This window comes from Anolis carolinensis, chromosome 1 (assembly GCF_035594765.1).
Source record: "Anolis carolinensis isolate JA03-04 chromosome 1, rAnoCar3.1.pri, whole genome shotgun sequence".
In the NCBI taxonomy this organism is placed as follows: domain Eukaryota; kingdom Metazoa; phylum Chordata; class Lepidosauria; order Squamata; family Dactyloidae; genus Anolis; species Anolis carolinensis.
The window spans coordinates 67,500,688-67,518,701 of record NC_085841.1 but is presented as its reverse complement, the minus strand read 5'-3'; the positions used below and the strand labels follow the sequence as shown (position 1 = coordinate 67,518,701).

General features: G+C 37.5%; 1 protein-coding gene across 13 annotated transcripts in view; it reads right to left on the bottom strand.

The window, feature by feature from the left end:
- Nucleotides 1-18,014, bottom strand: part of pde10a (phosphodiesterase 10A) — a 360,355-nt gene that overhangs the window by 80,043 nt on the left and 262,298 nt on the right. For 12 of the 13 annotated variants that reach the window (XM_062976372.1, XM_062976376.1, XM_062976339.1 and 9 more), the window contains one exon: nucleotides 334-462. In XM_062976372.1, the coding sequence (XP_062832442.1) occupies nucleotides 334-462 (129 nt within the window). Of the gene's footprint in view, nucleotides 1-333; nucleotides 463-4,632; nucleotides 4,653-18,014 lie in introns of those variants that run through there. The other variant, XM_062976380.1, reaches the window with a different exon arrangement.

Below are 18,014 nucleotides of genomic sequence, written 5' to 3'. Positions count from 1 at the left end.
TATGTGAAATAAGCAACAAATCATGTATTTTAAGAAATATCAGTGAAATGTTTTCATGAGGTATGTTGCATTTCCATTTTAGGTATGTGTCTGTATCTCTTATAAAGGGTTGGTTTAACCTCTGGTTTGCTAGTAAAACCAAATGATATCACAAAATGATGCATGTGTTAAAAGTGTGTCATCAATATGAAATGTTTGGAACATGCTACTCTAAACACTAGAAGTCCCAGCAATACATCCCAATAGTATCTAGAGACACATGCAGAAACACAATTCCAATTAATGAATTAATGAACATTTCAGCAGATTTTCTAAATGTTATTGGTACCTTACCTTCATCTATGTGGTTTTTCCTTCTTAACCATTTTTCCACTGTTTCTGAACTGACACTTTCTGATACAAATTCATCCAGTACCTGGGGGTGAAGAGAAAGATAGGCCTTCACTTTTTCATCTGTCAAACCTGCAAAAGAGAGTATCACTGTTTAAAATATTGCTACTTTAATGACATAGACCATGAAAGTAGTGAGATGCCTCCCTACTAAGTTCTGTTGTGCCAAAAAAAAGTCTTAGACAGTGGCTCTCAACCTGGGGTTCCCAAATGATTTGGGCCTACAGCTCCCTGAAATCCCAGTCAGTTTACCAGCTGTTAGGATTTCTGGGAGTTGAAGGCCAAGAACATCTGGGGACCACAGGTTGAGAACCACTGGTCTAAGATGTATTTGGCTTAAAGTTGCTGCTTTAATGGATTTGACATGTTTTTAAGTGAAAGGATAATCTACAAGGAAGATGCTACATAAAACACCACTCAAATATCCTTCTGAAAGAAATATAGAAGTGGAAAACTAAAGGTGACCCTTTGATAAATGAAAATAAATATGACAAAAAGTGGAAGACAAAGGAACTGGGTTTGAAAGGCAACTTGTGCTAAATAAATAACCAAAGAAGGAACTAAAGCCACTTGATCCAAACAAGGGTGGAATGGAAGCCCCACCATCCCACTCTGATGACTGCTGATGACTACAGCACCTTACATAAAAAGCAATGACATCTCAGGCTGCAAGCTAACCAACTCTGTTGAATTAGTAACAAACTTGAGATGAAACGCTGCACTTAGCTGAGAAAGAGACATTTTCTGAGAGAATGTGTATCTACAGAATTTTCACATGCACATATGGAGCAAAAACAGTGAAAAATCACAGAAAACTAAATATAAAAATGCCAGATGTCCCTTCCAACCCACTTCAAATTTCCATGTACTTTATCTGATTATATAGATTGAAGAAGTAACTACGTACACAAAAGGGGGTGAAAACAGTACTTATCTACTGCTGAATGACCTGTCATTGCTGGAGAGCATTGTGCAGTAGTGATGGCAAGTAAAGATGCACTGAGACTTCATTGTCCAAAAAGGACTGACAAGTATGTATGATTTTTTTGTCTCCTCGTTCAGTCGTTTTCGACTCTTCATGACCTCATGGACCAGTCCATGCCAGAGCTCCCTGTTGGCCGTCACCGCCCCCAGTTCCTTCAAGGTCAACCCAGTCACTTCAAGAATACCATCCATCCATCTTGTCCTTGGTCGGCCTCTCTTCCTTTTTCCTTCTATTTTCCCCAGCATCATGATCTTCTCCAAGCTTTCCTGTATTCTCATGATGTGGCCAAAATACTTCAGCTTTGCCTCTAGTATGTATGATAGCAGAGCCTATATACGCCCCTCCCAAGCACACACACACAACCTGAATGAAACCCATTGGCTGGCAATTTCTAATTTCCACCTGAGCCACACTAAGCCAAGCAAACCCCTGGGAATAAGAAGCCAGTGATCCACCATGGGAAGATCACTAAATATGTGGGTCAGGGCAAATGCAGAGCCCTGGCCCACACATTTAGCCCCACACTTGATATCCTTGAGAAAAACAAGACAAAACATTGGACTTGAGATGGGCTGAGGAAATTGAGCCCTATACCCATCTTCAGAAGTTGAGTGTTACCCAACTCCAAACAGCTTTAAGAAAGAAAAACATGTATGAAAAACCAGTGAATCAAGATTTGAAAAGACATGTAATATTTGAATGTTTTGAAAGACCAAACGACTAAGAGTTTGTTTTCTCTCCTAACATTGTAATTCTAATGTTAGAAATGAAATTTATGAAAACTTTACAGATAACTGCAATGCTGGTTCAGAATGGAATGTCCTGTCATAGCACCCTCTCTGTTTTATTGTTTAAACCAGTGGTTCTCAATCTGTGGGTTCCCAGGTTTGGCCTACAACTTCCAGAAACCCCAGCCAATTTACCAGCTGTTAGGATTTCTGGGAGTTGAAGGCCAAAACATCTGGGGACCCACAAGTTGAGAACCACTGGTTTAAACCAACTAACAAATTCATACTAGGAAAGGTATCCTTCCCTACAATGAATAGCCACATTTGCCTGCATATCCACATTTTTTCCATTTTTATAGTATGAAGTTAAAGACTGTCACATATAAGGCCAATAAAAATAGCAATAGCCAATAGCAGTAACTATGATACAAGTAAGACAGAAGCAATAATAATATATTGGCAAACATGACACATTTTAAATAGAATGTTAATACTTATGTACATTTTTAATGATAGTTCCCCTCTTGCCCTTGCTTAAACCCCATAGATGTCCACAAACCTGTTTATGCAAAATATTGCAAGATCACAGCCACTGAGATTTAAATCAAGTGTTATTTTCAAAGCACTAAAATAGACAACCAGCAGCATGCATTTTAGAAATGCAATTCTGACTCATCTCTATGTGCTGTAATACTGAATACTTTCCTGATTTTGCAGGATTTTTATTGCAAAAAATCAATTTACTGTCTTTCAGAGTAACGTGATACAAATATTTTTCAAAGCTGTATTGGAAACATCAGCATCAAACTGCCTAGCACTAGAGTGAGCAGGTAACATGTTTTTACAAATACAGAACATACTGCAGTGAATACCAAAGTGTTAATTAGTTCTGCTGGGGACAGAACTAACGACAGTAGCTCCCTATCTAGTGTTTTTCATTGAGAATGCACAAATGAGAAACATTTGCTCAGCACTAGTAATAAACACCACTGTCTTCATAGCACTTATATACATCGTATCTATTGGTGTTGGGTTTTTTTTTCCAAGTTGTTTCTTATAGCCACCCTAAGGTGAACCCAATAAGGGGTTTTTTGGAACAGTGTGTGATTTGCCCAAAGTCAACGAGTGGGCTTTCTTGGTTGAGTGGATAACAGATCCCTGGTCTCCACTGTGATAGTCCATTAAGTCCAATACTCAAACCACTACAGGAATCTGGCTCACCATATACATTCAAACCATTACATCATTCTGGTTTATCATATATATTAGTCATCTTTTTTAAAAGCCTTATAAGAAATATCAGTTTTACCATCCTCATGAATGATAAAGAGACAGACTGAAAGATAGCATATGCCTAAAACATGGGTGAACAACTGTCATGAGGAACCCAAAGATGGCTTCACCCAGTATGACTCAGGAGCATCTTTTTTCTAACAAAAGGAAATGACCAGACATTAACTTTCTGGATTACTACATATTGGAAAAAAGGCCTCTTCATGGTCTAGAGCAGGGGTCCCCAAACTAAGGCCCGGGGGCCGGATGCGGCCCTCCAAGGTCATTGACTTGGCCCCCGTCCTCAGTTTTAGACTTAGGCTCGTCCAAAGTCTGAAATGACTTGAAATGAAGGCACACAACAACAACAATCCTACTTAACTTGACTATCTCATTGGCCAGAAGCAGGCCCACACTTCCCAATGAAATCCTGATAGGTTTATGTTGGTTAAAATTGTTTTTATTTTTAAATATTGTATTGTTCTTTCATTTACTAATATTATGCTATGGTAATAATATAATATATTGTGTATACATATAATATTGATAATAACTTATTTATTTATTTATTTATTTATTACAGTATTTCTACCCCCGCCCTTCTCACCCAATAGGGGACTCAGGGTGGCTAATAATAATAATACAATATAATAATATTGTATAATATAATAATATAAATTGTATATGATATATTAAATGTACTGTAATATTACTAATAATATTACAGTATAGTGGTATAGTACAATATATTAATATATAATGCTAATATTGTACTATGCTAATAATATAATATATTGTTTGTACATACAACTTGTAAGCCGCTCTGAGTCCCCTTCGGGGTGAGAGAGGGTGGGGTATAAATGTAGCAAATAAATAAATAAATGATTGTTTTTTTGGGGGGGGGCGTTTACACTACAGATAAGATATGTGCAGTGTACATAGGAATTTGTTCGTTTGTTTTTTTTTTCTAATGATAATTCGGCCACTCAACAATCTGACAGACCATGAACCGGCCCTCCACTTTAAAAGTTTGAGGACCCCTGGTCTAGAGTTTCCAGGTAAAATAAGGGACAGAATTCTGACAAATAACACCTGCTCAAATTCTTTCTTCTATATAATTCTTAAAGGTACAAAGAGCCTCATGAATTATTTTACCCAGTAATAATAATAATTTATTTGTTTGACCAGTCATATGACCATTTCAAAGTGCAACATAAATAAAAACAAGGCAAAAAAGATGGAAGGACAGCAGCTGACCTTCTGTTTGCCGTCAAAATCTTATTTTCCTGATTCTTCTTTCAGGAAATGTGCCCTTTTCTTGATTGCTTTCAGGATAAAAAGGCTTACTCTGATTATGGTGGATCTTTCTTATCCTTGCAAGAGGACTGTCAGAAGATCATTTCTGTTGGGGGACCTAAAATTAGATAGTAATGGATGTAAATATCTGTGTTGAAGGTCAGCATATGCTGGGCAGTCAATCAAAAAATGTTCGATATCTTCCACTATTTGTTCTCCCCAGACACAAAATCTCTCATTTCTTGGGATGTTACAGTAGCAACCAGTTTGCATCATAAAACTGAGTTGTTCAAACCTGGCCCTGGTATATATTCTTCTTAAGGGTAACGGAACTGGAATAGTCAAATAGTGTTCTAAATGAATATTCATTTTGTGGGAGGCTAAAAACTTTATGGCAGAAGACCTACCTATACTTGCTAGGTCCAATTGAGCATAGATATCATGAATGCGTTGCATGAGCACTTGTTTTGCCCTAGGTCCTAGATCATTCAAAAATTGTAAAGGAAGGCCAATTTTAGACATCTCATTGTTTAAGGCCACTACCCATGATGACTTGTGGGCACGCTGGTCTTGATCCTCTAAACATAGGCGAGGAAGTCTACTGGAATTCATCCGATTTACCTTTGACCAGTAATTGAATTGTCTCATTAAAATTTGAACTTTTACTGGGAGCATTCCTAGCTCTGCCCTTACTGCAGCCATCAGCGTTGTTCTGGAAATATGTTACCCAGTAATTCTACAAGGATCTAAGTGTCCTGGGAAAAGCAAAGCTTGCCCATATATCCCAGGTAGCACTTTCCTCACCTCTGGCATAAAACAACAGAATTATGCTGCACCACAAAAATTCTATAATATGAGCTATATACAGGTGGCACATGCAAATCCTAGTGAATCTCCAAACAAAAGTTGCAATTTGAATCTTACCTATTGTTGATGTGTAGTATTTATTGATTTATGACTTATTATTTCAATCTATGGAATAAGACATTTTGCAGCACTTCTGAAACTTAACAGTAAATAGAAATACCAACAATTATGTATAGGGCTGTATAAAACTTACCCTTAGAAAAATTCAGCATCCAGGTGACCTAAAAAATATCAACCCTATAGGCAATACAATTCAAATTTAACTACCACAATCTATGTATGTGTCTTCTAATCATCTGTTGACTTACAATGACTTCATAAATTTCATAGAGTTTTCTTGGAAAAGGCATATTCAGAGGTGGTTTTGCCCATAGCTCCATAATCTCATACCTTCCAAATACTAAGATTTTTGTCATCATACATTCAAGCCTTATTTTAGTTGCTCAACTATTTAAGTATACAATTTTTAAAACAGTTTTAATTAGAATGATATGTTTTACATTTAATGTGTGAGAAACCACAAAGTCACCATGATATATAACTCTCTTCTGCCACTGAGTGAGAAAAGTTTTCAGCATCTGGAGGAGCCACTTCAGGTCTGCTGCTCAACTGAATTAGGCTGGCTAACCGTTGATGAAGGGTTTAAGTCATTCCTTAGGAGATCAACTGCTCTAGGTAGCAACCACTGCTCTGTCCCTGTTGCCTATTGGTTTTGCAAGGCTTGGGACAGCAGACAGTAGCAAAGGAATTCCCTCACCTCTTCCTCATCTGAGGAAATGGAGACTTTGAGGAAAGGGAGAAGGTTTTTTTCAGAAGCCTGCAGGCTAGTCTGGTGAGGCAGATTAGACTACATGTGCTTTTAATCCCCAGTTTTAACATAATGTACACTGTATATATTGCAACAGTGTTTCATGTTCCTGTCCTTGTCAGTAACAACTGATTATTTGGAGTGAAGGAATACAGTAATTCTGTCACATTAGATACTACTAAAGCAGTGGTTCCCAACATTTTTTGACCTGGGCCCACTTTGACCAGGGACCACTTTGACCATGGAACACTTTGACCAGGGACCACTCTCCAACATTAGTACCAAAAAGGTTACAAATCAGTTTAGGACTACCCTGAAAACTGAGCAATAATTTTAATTTGGTAACTAAATTCATGCAACCATCTGGTGCAGTATTTCATTTCCTTGTCCTCTCCCTTGCAGCTCTATGTACTGCCAAAAACCACCAAGAGAAAGTAAACTTTCCTTCCTCATAACAAAAACAAGAACACACAGGTAACGAATTCCCTTGTTGTTGTAACTTTTGAAGGCATTCAAGGCATGTGTATACATAGATTAATTTGGATTAGATGCTAATCCCATTAACTGAATCCTTTCTTTGTTCAAAACATCAGAATTCAAAACCACTGACATAAAAATTTTGTAATATCTTTTTCAAGTCAAGACTATTTTTGTTGTAACTCATTTAACTCTAATGTATTGTAGCAAAATCCCAAAACTATATGAAACAAAGCACAACTGGAACTTTGTTTATATTATTTGTGGTCAAGTTGACATTAATATGAATTTATGGTGAGACCTTCAATATTGCCCATTATCAACAGCTTAAATCCTGCAAACTCAGGGCAGTGGCTTTCTTGATTAAATCACCTGCAGTTAAGTCTTCCTCTTTTCTTACCGACTTCCACTTTACAAAGCACTGCCATTTTTTCTAATGACTCAAAAACTAATAACCAAATTGTCACAGAAACCAATCAAATTATTATTTTTGCATTATGAACACTGTGGGTTTTTCTTTTTCCTGTCTAGAATCCAAGTTTATTTTCCTCCTCTTTAAGACAACTCTAACACTTTTAGTTGGGTGGGGGCATCTTTTTGTTTTGCACCCAGAATTCATTGCTAATTATCAAATGACTTGCATAATCACTAAGAAATCTATTAACAGATAATAACCTAACTTCAGATGTAGCTGACATTGGGTTAACTTAAGCAGGCTCAAGGCAATCTCCAATGGTAGACTTTCACTGGTAGAACAGCAGCTATGCAAGGAAACAATCTCATCTCCCTACTACAGACCACTTGCATATCTAATGGAAACATCAACAGTTTGAGCATAGTTCCTAACAATGACTATTGATACTATTAAGAATGCTGCCTTTTCCCCTTCCTTTTTAAAATCTCTAAATGGATTTTTTATGCTGCAAGAGATAGCTTTAGCTAAGCTCAAGATAACTTACAAATCAATCATGTTAATCATGTTTTAGAGGGGAGAAGAAAAATCAAGATTATTCTAACAGTGATAGTAATTTAACAAATGTTCATATATACGGTATCTATATATCTATATCTTCTAGCCAAGATAGGTTAAGGTAGTGTGGTGGCCATCAGTCTATGCTCTCCACTGCTGTGCCTTGGTTGTTTCTCAGCAATGTAAATTATTGGTGCATGTAGTCCATATATAATTTTAAAAAATCAAAATGCAAAATACCTATCTGAATACATGGCTAGTTGACTGGTAATGTGAGTTTCTAGACAGATAATATTTCCTTGAAAGGAAACTGGACAAATATTTTGGGAGAGATTGCTATCCAATGGCTTCAAATCACAATGAATATATGTTCCCTCAAAACCATCTGAATCATTTCCTATTAGAAAAAAGTCTTATCTTCTACCTAAAATGTCCCAGATTTCTTTGTAGAAGACTTTCCCCCATAGCATTTATGGGGTTTCTGGAGGCATCCATGTGAGGTTAGATTAGCACTTTTCCTGCTGTCTTTCCATGAGTAGGCTAAGACCTTTTTCAGCAGGGCTTTCATGGCTCAAGGAATTGAGTCCTTTCTTTTAAACCAGGGGTCCTCAAACTTTTTAAGTGGAAGGTCGGTTCACGGTCCCTCAGACTGTGGGGGGGGGGGGCGGACTATGATGAAATAGTCCAAAATTATTTCTTGTATAAGAATTGTTGTATGCCTTCAAGCCATAATTGTTGTATGCCTTCAAGTCATTTCAGACTTAGGTCAACCCTAAGTCTAAAGTTTAGGACAGGGGCCAGGTAAATGATCTTGGAGGGCCGCATCCGGCCCATGGGCCTTAGTTAGGTTACCCTATTTTAAACCATAATTTTAATTTTAGGGATGACTGAATAATACTTTTAATTTTACTTTATTTTTACTTATGTCTCTTTTAGCTATTGTAGACCATCCTGACTCCCAAACCATTAAAATAGTGGGATATAACTAAATATAGCAATACTTTCTGATGCAAAAAAATGGTGGGAGCAGCCTCTCAACACACAGGATATTTTCCTAAAGGTTGAAAGACAGGAAGGATCCAATTCCCTCCTTCCCATAAATCCCATGGCAAAAGAACTGGTATGTGGAAGATTGTTAAAAAAGACATTGCAACTTAAACCTTAAAAAGCATAATTAGAAATCCAGTACAGCCCATACATTCAAATGAATACAGTTCACTCAAGGAAAACAGTATAAGATAAAACAGAATAAAATCTTAAACCAGAGGATTTATCAACCTAAACATGGTTGAATAATTCACCAAAACAAAGTTTCATGACCCCTTAGTATTCAGAAGAAACTTTCATGGTCAATATCATCAACCATGGAACACCTGGGAAGTTTTGGAATTAGAGGAATTGTGTTGCAGTGGTTCTGGTCATACCACTCAGGCAGGTTCCAGATGGTGATGCTTGGGGATAGCTGCTCCTCAAAAAAAGGAGCTGTCATATGCTACCCCAACAGGGTGGCATTCTATGCCCAATTCTTTTTAACATTTACATGAACCTGCTGGGAGAAATCATCCAGAGATATGGGACAGGGTGCTATCAGTATGATGATGACATCCAAATAGATTTCTCAATGCCTTCAAAAACAGCCTGCGCTAAGGATAGTGTGTCTCCTCTGAATGAATGTCTGGAGGAGGTAATGAGATGGATGAGGAAAAACAAAGAAACTGAATCCAGATAAGACAGAAGTGCTTGCCATCAAGGGTACTAACCTAAGGATGGAGGTGTGTCAATCAGTTCTGGATGGGGTTACATTCCCCCTGAAGATTGTGTTCACAGTTTGGGAGTGCTGCTGGATCCATCTTTCCAAATGTCAGCCTAGGTAGATGTGACAGTCAGGAGTACTTACTATCAACTTCAGCTTCCTTAATTCAAAAATGGTAGTGCACACATTGGTAGCATAAAGGTTGGATTTCTGCAATGCACTTTACATTAGTATACATTGGACTACTGCTGTCCCAAGTTGAGAAACTTCAATTAGTTCAAAACAAGGGTAGCCAGACTAATTACAAGAACATCCAAGAATGAACATATTATACCCATACTACAGTCACTCCACTGCTTGCCAATTAATTTCCAGGCAAAACACAAAGTGTTGGTCTTTTGAATTTTAAAGCCCTACATGGTTTGGGTCCAGGTTACGTACAGGATTGCCTTCTCCCTGAACATTTACTCCAACAAAACAAAATCTGACTGGTGGCTGTCATCCAGAGGACCTTTTCATCAGCTGCCCTGTGACTATGGAATGACCTGCCGAAAGAGATCTGACTGCTAAATCAGCTGTCGGAGTTTAACAGATAATTGAAGACCTCTCTCTTTCAGCAGGCCTACCCAGTCAATTTTTTACGATGAATTTTAATTTCATGTCAAGTGTTTACTGTATTTTAATCTTTGTTCTGTGTATTTAAATATATTTATTTTATATAATGTTTCATTATTATGTGTTAACTGTGTTATGCCCTGCCTCAAGGAGAGGCAAGTTAAGAAATAAAAGTTGTTGTCGTTGTCGTTGTCGTTGTTATTCATTGAAGATAGAAAAGGAGGGTATTTTTTTAATCATCTCAGAAGCGACTTGAGAACATACTGCAAGTTGCTTCTGGTGTGAGGGAATTGACCGTCTACAGAGATGTTGCCCAAGGGATGCTCATATGTGTTGCTGGAAGGCTTCTCTCATGTCCCTGAAAGCTAGAGTTGACAGATGGGAGCTTACCCCATCTCGTGGATTCAAACTGACAACTTTCAGATCATTAACCCAACCATCAAGTCAGCAGTTCAGCCAGCACAAGAGTTTAACCCATTGCACCAACATAGATCTGTAGTTGGTAAATGATATAAGGTGTTTTGCCAGGTTTTATGCTGTTTAATTCCAGTGAATAGTTTTGACAGGTAAGAAGTCACTGACCATAAGCAGAAGTTAATGTATACAGGAGATGCTCAAGTCTCTCAGCATTGCAATACACCTAAGAATGAGCAAAGATACTTTGAATTATTTCCTTGTGGATATAAAGTATAATTGGAAGGTGTGCATGTCACAGGGGTTCAGCTTGAGATTATGTGGAATATGTTAAATGCCAGGATATTTCGTTTCAATCATTCTTGAGAAAGGTTTCCCATCCTTTTCCTTAGGGTACATCCATACCGTCAATATCCTCCTCACCATAAGAACTCCAAATCACTGGATGCCCCAGTAGATGGGTTTGACTATTATGCCATGGTTTTTATCATTTTAAACTACTATGATTCTGTAGCCAGATAACCTACTTTAGTCTTAAAATCCTTATAATTATTCTCCTCACCATTATGGTTTGTTCTGTCTTGCCTTGATATAGGTCTTACCTGTTTCCCAAGAGGGCAAACAATTCACAATTACAATGTAATTCTTTTTCTGTTTATTACATTTAAGTTTATCTGTCTCCAACCTTTGAATTTCCAGCATTTACAAAGGAAAATTAAAATACAGAAAGGAAGGGGAATACAAGAGAACTCTTTCATTAAGAAAAAAAGATTAGAAAGAAGGATAGTATTTCTTCCTCAGAAAATGCTTGAACTCGTAAATGATAATATATAGTCCCTGACAAAACAACAGCATTTCTGTGATTATATGTAATCTGTGGCTTAAATTAAAATGTGCACTCTTAATTGTGTTAACTCTACAAGACTATGGAGAAATACTTCCAACTTTTAATGAAGATCGTTCTTTACTTCAGCTCACAAACAAGATCAGGATTTCCTTTATGACAACTGTACAAAAATAATGCCACTTTCTAATTCACCACATTAAACAGCAACTAAATGTATTTGTTTTAGTACATTTACTCCTATAAATTTTTCATCAAAGAAAAATGTAAAATGTTTTTAAATTCATTCATTTTGTCTTCAAAATAAGATTATCAGGTTCAAGAAAGAACATTTTTTATCTTACATAGTGCTATTCTATCATGTTTAGTCAGAATGCAGCCTCATGGAATTCAGTGCAACTTACTCCAAGGAAATGTTATCCCATAGTTTGCTCTCATGAGATTCACATAGTTTTTTCATACAAAGGTATAGAGCTAAAATGTTGCCTCCTTTTCTATATTTTTTTCTTTTTCTCTGTCTCTGATACAATCAAGTTGGAAGCACAGGGGGGAAAGGCTGAGCAGCTAAAGTAGACTTTGGCAAACAAAAGCTTTGACTACAGCAGCCAACTCTGATCGAATCCAGTTAAAATAGTGTGAACTTAAACTAGCTGCAAATATACAGAGAATGGAAGGAATTCTTCAAATTTGAAACTGCAGTGGGATAAGTATTTCAGCTGAAGTTGAAGGTGCATAATGCTATTTTCCTTCAAATCATTTCAACTTATGGAGATCCTATACATGGGAGACTCAAGAACCCTCAGTCCCCAAAATCCCTTCTCAGGCCTTGCAAACTCAAGGCCATGACTTCCTTGACTGAATCAACTTATATATAATGCAATTTGATTTCTCTTTCCTTACTGCCTTTTCCCACCTATTTGTCCTTATTTTATCTCATAATATATACAAAGTACAAGATTATGGACCCCCCTGGTGGTGCAGCGAGTTAAACCACTGAGCTGCTGAACTTGTTGACCGAAAGGTTGGCAGTTCAAATCTGGGAAGCGGTGTGAGCTCCCACTGTTTGCCCCAGCTTCTGACAACTAGCAGTTTGAGAACATTCAAATTTGAGTAGATCAATAAGTACCGCTTAGACGGGAAGGTAACAGTTCTCCATATAATCATGCTGGCCACATGATCTTAAAGGCATTTACGGACAATGCTGGCTCTTCGGCTTAGAAATGGAGATGAGCACCAACCCCCAGAGTCAGACATGACTAGACTTAATGTCAGGGGAAAACCTTTACCTTTACTCTAACAAGAGTATCAACAGGCCTGGTTCTTCATTGACGCCGCTGAAGCCCCCACTTCGGGCACAGCGCCTTCCTGGGCGCACCTGAAGTGGCAGTGGTGGTGGCGGCGGCGGGGGCAACCACTGGGTTGCTCGCTGCAGAACCAGGAAGCATTTTGTATTCTCACGATATTTCACGAGATCTCATGATATTTTGCGAGATTTCTGCAAGATCTCGTGAGATTTCTGTGAGATCTTGCGAAAATCTCGCGAGATCTCACGGAAATCTCACGAGATCTTGCAGAAATCTCACGAGATATTGCGAGAATACAAGCTACTTCCTGGTTCCGCAGCAAACGACCCAATGGTCACCGCCACCCGCAAGTTTGGGATGGGGAGGGCACAATTTCGGGTGGGAGTGTACAGCCCTAGGTTGGCTTACCACCTGGAAAAACCTAGAGCCGCTCCTGAGTATCAACTTAGTCATTTTGGCTTCTGATGAAATTAATTTTCCTGAATATTTGTGAACTCAAACTTCACACAGTGTAAAACTTGAGGAAAAAGCCATGCATTATTTCACATCCATACAATTCAGCTGGTAATGCTGATAATGATATGGTATCATAAAATAAAATAAAATAAAATAAAATAAAATAACTGTTTACGTTAATGAAAACTATGCTACTAGAACTCTAAAAAGCAATTCATGTACACACAGCTTTTCAACTGTTAAGTTAAGAATGTATTCATGTATATGGATATAATTTCACATACAGACATAAAATACTCTATGTATATCCATACATATCTCTAGTGCATGAAGTAACACTGTCTTCATAGAAATCGAGAAAACATTAAGGCAGAAATATTGCCATTTTTCCTCAGCACCTTGAAATCACAAATATTGCTGCTACCTAAAGAATAACCTCTTTTGGAAATTAAACCATGGAAGTTAACTTCTTTTGGAAGTTAAACCATGCTGGGGTGATGCCTCTATGAGATATCTCTCCAGCAATCTCCAGTTATAAGTTTCCTTCCATAAGCTTTGAGAAGCATGAATTAATTACTTTTAAAAGATTCTACACAAGAGTTCACAACTTTTGACAAATGCTGATGGATGCATTGACAAATAAACCATTCACACTATAATGCTAGATGCTAGGTCTCAAAAGTAATACTGCTAGTAAAGTGGGGGCAAAAAATACCATGTTCGAAATTTCCAGGAAATCCATATGAGTAGTCCTTGATATAAGATCCCTTTAAACTCAAGACACAGTATTTTAAAGAGATGGATTAAAGCACATTAAAGTTTAAGTCTTAATGAGTCTTGAAAAATATGTAAGTGGCTACATTAGTTAACATGAACAAATACAATATTGCAGGATATCAACCTTAAAACACAAATGATGATCACAAAAAAGATGAAAATACTACAGAATAGAAAAACAATGTCCATGTTTATACATCACATGAATGAAAAATACATAATTTATGTAGAAATCAACAGAATATCACAATTTATACCCAAATTTATTTATTTACTTCACTTGTATACCACTTGTATACCACTTTTTTCATCTGGGGGGGCAGGACTCAAAGCGGTTTCCAACATATTTTTGGCAAAATTTAATGCCTAATAATAATAATAATAATAATAATAATAATAATAATAACCTTTTTATAACCCGCCTCCATCTCCCCGAGGGGACTCGGGGCGGATTAAATGGGGAACCAAGCCCAAAACAAATATACAAGGTACAGAATAAAATAAAATACATAACAACACTAAAAGTAAAAACAGTTAAAACCAGAGTAAAATATCATAAAATACATCCATGAACATACATCCTCACATACATATAAAACCTAATATAGAGCAACAATAACATATAACTATCAATTTAATCATAAAATGTAATAACATTTAGACAATTAAAACATGGAGTTAAAACATATTAATATAAATATTAAAATCACATAATCGAGAAATCATGGTCCAAGGCCATGAGGAGACACGAATAAAAAGTAACCTAAAATATATTACATATGGAAAGTGAAAACACCAGAATATGCCAAAACAAATTGCATAACAAGAAAATAAATAAAAAATAAAGAGAAATGTTATAAATAAATATGCAAATCAAATTCTTTCTAAATCATGACTACTGTATCAGTGAATTGAAAACAGAACCTATAGGAGGCATCTCCCCAGCAATCTCTAGTTATGTGTCCTTCCATAAGCTTTGAGAAGCATGAATGAAGTCATAGAATGAGGGAACAAACCTAGAGAATACACTACAAACCCTTGTATTTATTTATTTATTTTATTTACAGTATTTATATTCCGCCCTTCTCACCCTGAAGGGGACTCAGGGCGGATTACAATGAACACATATATGGCAAACATTCAATGCCAACAAACAACATACATTAGACAGACTCAGAGGCATTTTTAACATTTTTCCAGCTTCACGATTCCGGCCACAGGGGGAGCTGTTGCTTCACCGTCCAGTAGTGGCTGTACTTCCTCATTCCTTTCCTCGTGTTTTGCTGGCAGTTTTATGGTGTTGTAAATTAGCCTCCCCACATAAAACGTCCCTAAATTTCCTTAATTGACAGGTGCAACTGTCTTTCGGGGCTGCATAGGTCAACAGCAAGCCGGGGCTATTAATGGTCGGAGGCTTAACCCGACCTGGGCTTCGAACTCATGACCTCTCGGTCAGTAGTGATTTATAGCAGCTGGTTACTAGCCAGCTGCGCCACAGCCCGGCCCCATGTGATTGATATGTGTAGTTTTATTTGTCCATGCCTGACAAAAGATGTCCTCTATAGGCATTTTTCCAGAGTGACACTATGGTATTCTTGGGTCAGAATTGGGTTTGCTATTATCTATAATTTTGCATATCCCCACAATGTCTGTGGATATGGATACGGCAGCTATATGGTACTATGCTAAAACGCAGAGTGAAAAGAAATCTGAAAACAATTGACTCCTGTAATCATTCTAATTGCACTTTAAAACAAAATTCCTTTTACTTATCTGATAATGAAAAGAAGCTAACCTCACTTTCAGAATCACTACTGCAATTCCTTTCCAAAAACTATTCTTACTTTTATAAGTTAGTCACTCAAGAACAAACACCCACCTAACATCACATTAATGATGTTTAATTGCAGCCCCCAGACGCCTTTACTGACAAAGATAACTGTAATCTGCCTTCACACACATAATCAGCAGTGACTAGTTTCAAGTTAATCAGTTCGTTGGAAAGATGACAGTTATTCTTCCATAGAAGGTGAAAGTTTGCACCTTTGAAACTATGCCCATTTTAAGTACTTGCCACTTGTGTGTAGTTCTCAAGAATCCACCTCAGAAAAAAAGCTGTGAAGATTATACATTTTAAAAGATTAGATGCATGCTCAGATAAACAAGTACAAATAGCTCAGAACTATGATGGAGAGATTCTCTTCTGGATGCATAGACAATGTATCAATTAGCTCCAAGGGTGTCAGGAGAGCATGCCGGATTAGTTGCCTCCCAGGAACTAACAATGAGCCCTTACGCTGCTGTCTGAAACCCAGTCTTCCTTCAAGTATGCAAAACTTTTACTTAAACTGATGAAACAGCCAACTAAAAATGACCTCCTGTGCAGATGATCTTTGGGGAACAATGGCTAATAAGAGTTCCTCTTCTGCTGCATTTACTTTGAGTGATGCTGATTTCTTATTCCACACCATACCATATTAGGCACAATGGTATTAGTACATTTTCAACAGCCCTATATTTGTTCATTTTTGTTTGTTTTATCCCTCTTTTCTCCCAATGAAGGGTCTAAAGGCAACTTTAAATTAATTTACTCTTTACATTAATACTGCTTTATGTAAATAAACATACACAGCAGTGACATACTCTGCAGAAAGTTCACAGCAAAGAGCATGTGCTTTGCTCATGGAAGATTTCAGATTTTGTTCCCAGCATTTAAATGGGAAGGATCATGGACAGCTGCATTGTAGAAGGCCTCTCCTTGAAACCCCCGGAGAGATGTCATGAGTGAGAAAAGCTTATGCTGAGTCTCAGTGTAAAGCAGATTGATAGGCTCACACTACAGGGTCCAGTATAGATTTTTTCACTCTGAAGTATTTCCTTTCTGTAGTCTTTCAGCTCTTCCTTAAATGGTCGTACATCCAAACACTACAATACAGGAAGTTCAAATTGTTATAAACACACATTCTGCTTTCATGCCAAGAATAAGAGGCTTAGCATTTTTCACATCACTTTGTACTAGCTTCCCAAAGCAGTATCCATCTATAGTATGTTTGACTTCCATGTTAGAACTCCTGCCTCACGTACTATCTGTCTTGTCTGCTAACCTTTCTTCTTTCCATCACTACACAAAGAAAAAAAAGAAGAATACAGAGGGTTCTTTCCTTCCTCTCAAAACAATGGTCATGGAATATTATATTCCAAATCCTGTTCTTCATTAAGTACTTCCCTGGACACTTTATGCAAGAAACAATATTAACTGACCTTATAAATTCATTGTGATAGTAATGAAGAGAATAATTGAAACTATAATAGCAATTCCAATACTACTCATTATCTGCTTTGACTGTTTCCATCTTAAGAAATTTTGGGAGAATTTCTGAGATGGTAGGGAAGACTAAGGCTGGATCTACACTGCCCTATATCCCAGGATCTGATCCCAGATTATCTCACAGTGTAGACTAATATAATCCAGTTCAAAGCAGATAATCTGGGATCAGATCCTGGGATATAGCACAGTATAGATCCAGCCGAAGTTCCTATATTTCTTCTATGAATATGTAATTCCTCCATCAACAAACCACTAATTTGGGCTTTCTGTATGAGTATCTTACTGACTATGTAAAAACACAGTACTAGATAGAATTTTGATTCCTCCAATACAGTTCTTCTTATAGTAAAGGTAAAGGTTTCCCCTGACGTTAAGTCCAGTTGTGTCCGACTCGGGGGTTGTTGCTCATCTCCATTTCTAAGCCAAAGAGCCAGCGTTGTCTGTAGACATCTCCAAGGTCATGTGGCCAGCATGACTGCATAGAACGCTGTTACCTTCCCACCGGAGCGGTACCTATTGATCTACTCACATTTGCATGTTTTTGAACTGCTAGTTTGGCAGAAGCTGGAGCTAACAGCGGGTGCTCACTCTGCTCCCCGAGTTTGAACCTGGGACCTTTCGGTCTGCAAGTTCAGCAGCTCAGCGCTTTAACACACTGAGCCACCGGAGGCTCCTGTTCTTCTTATGCACATATGCAAAAAATCATGGGAAATGTAAATAAGATACCTAA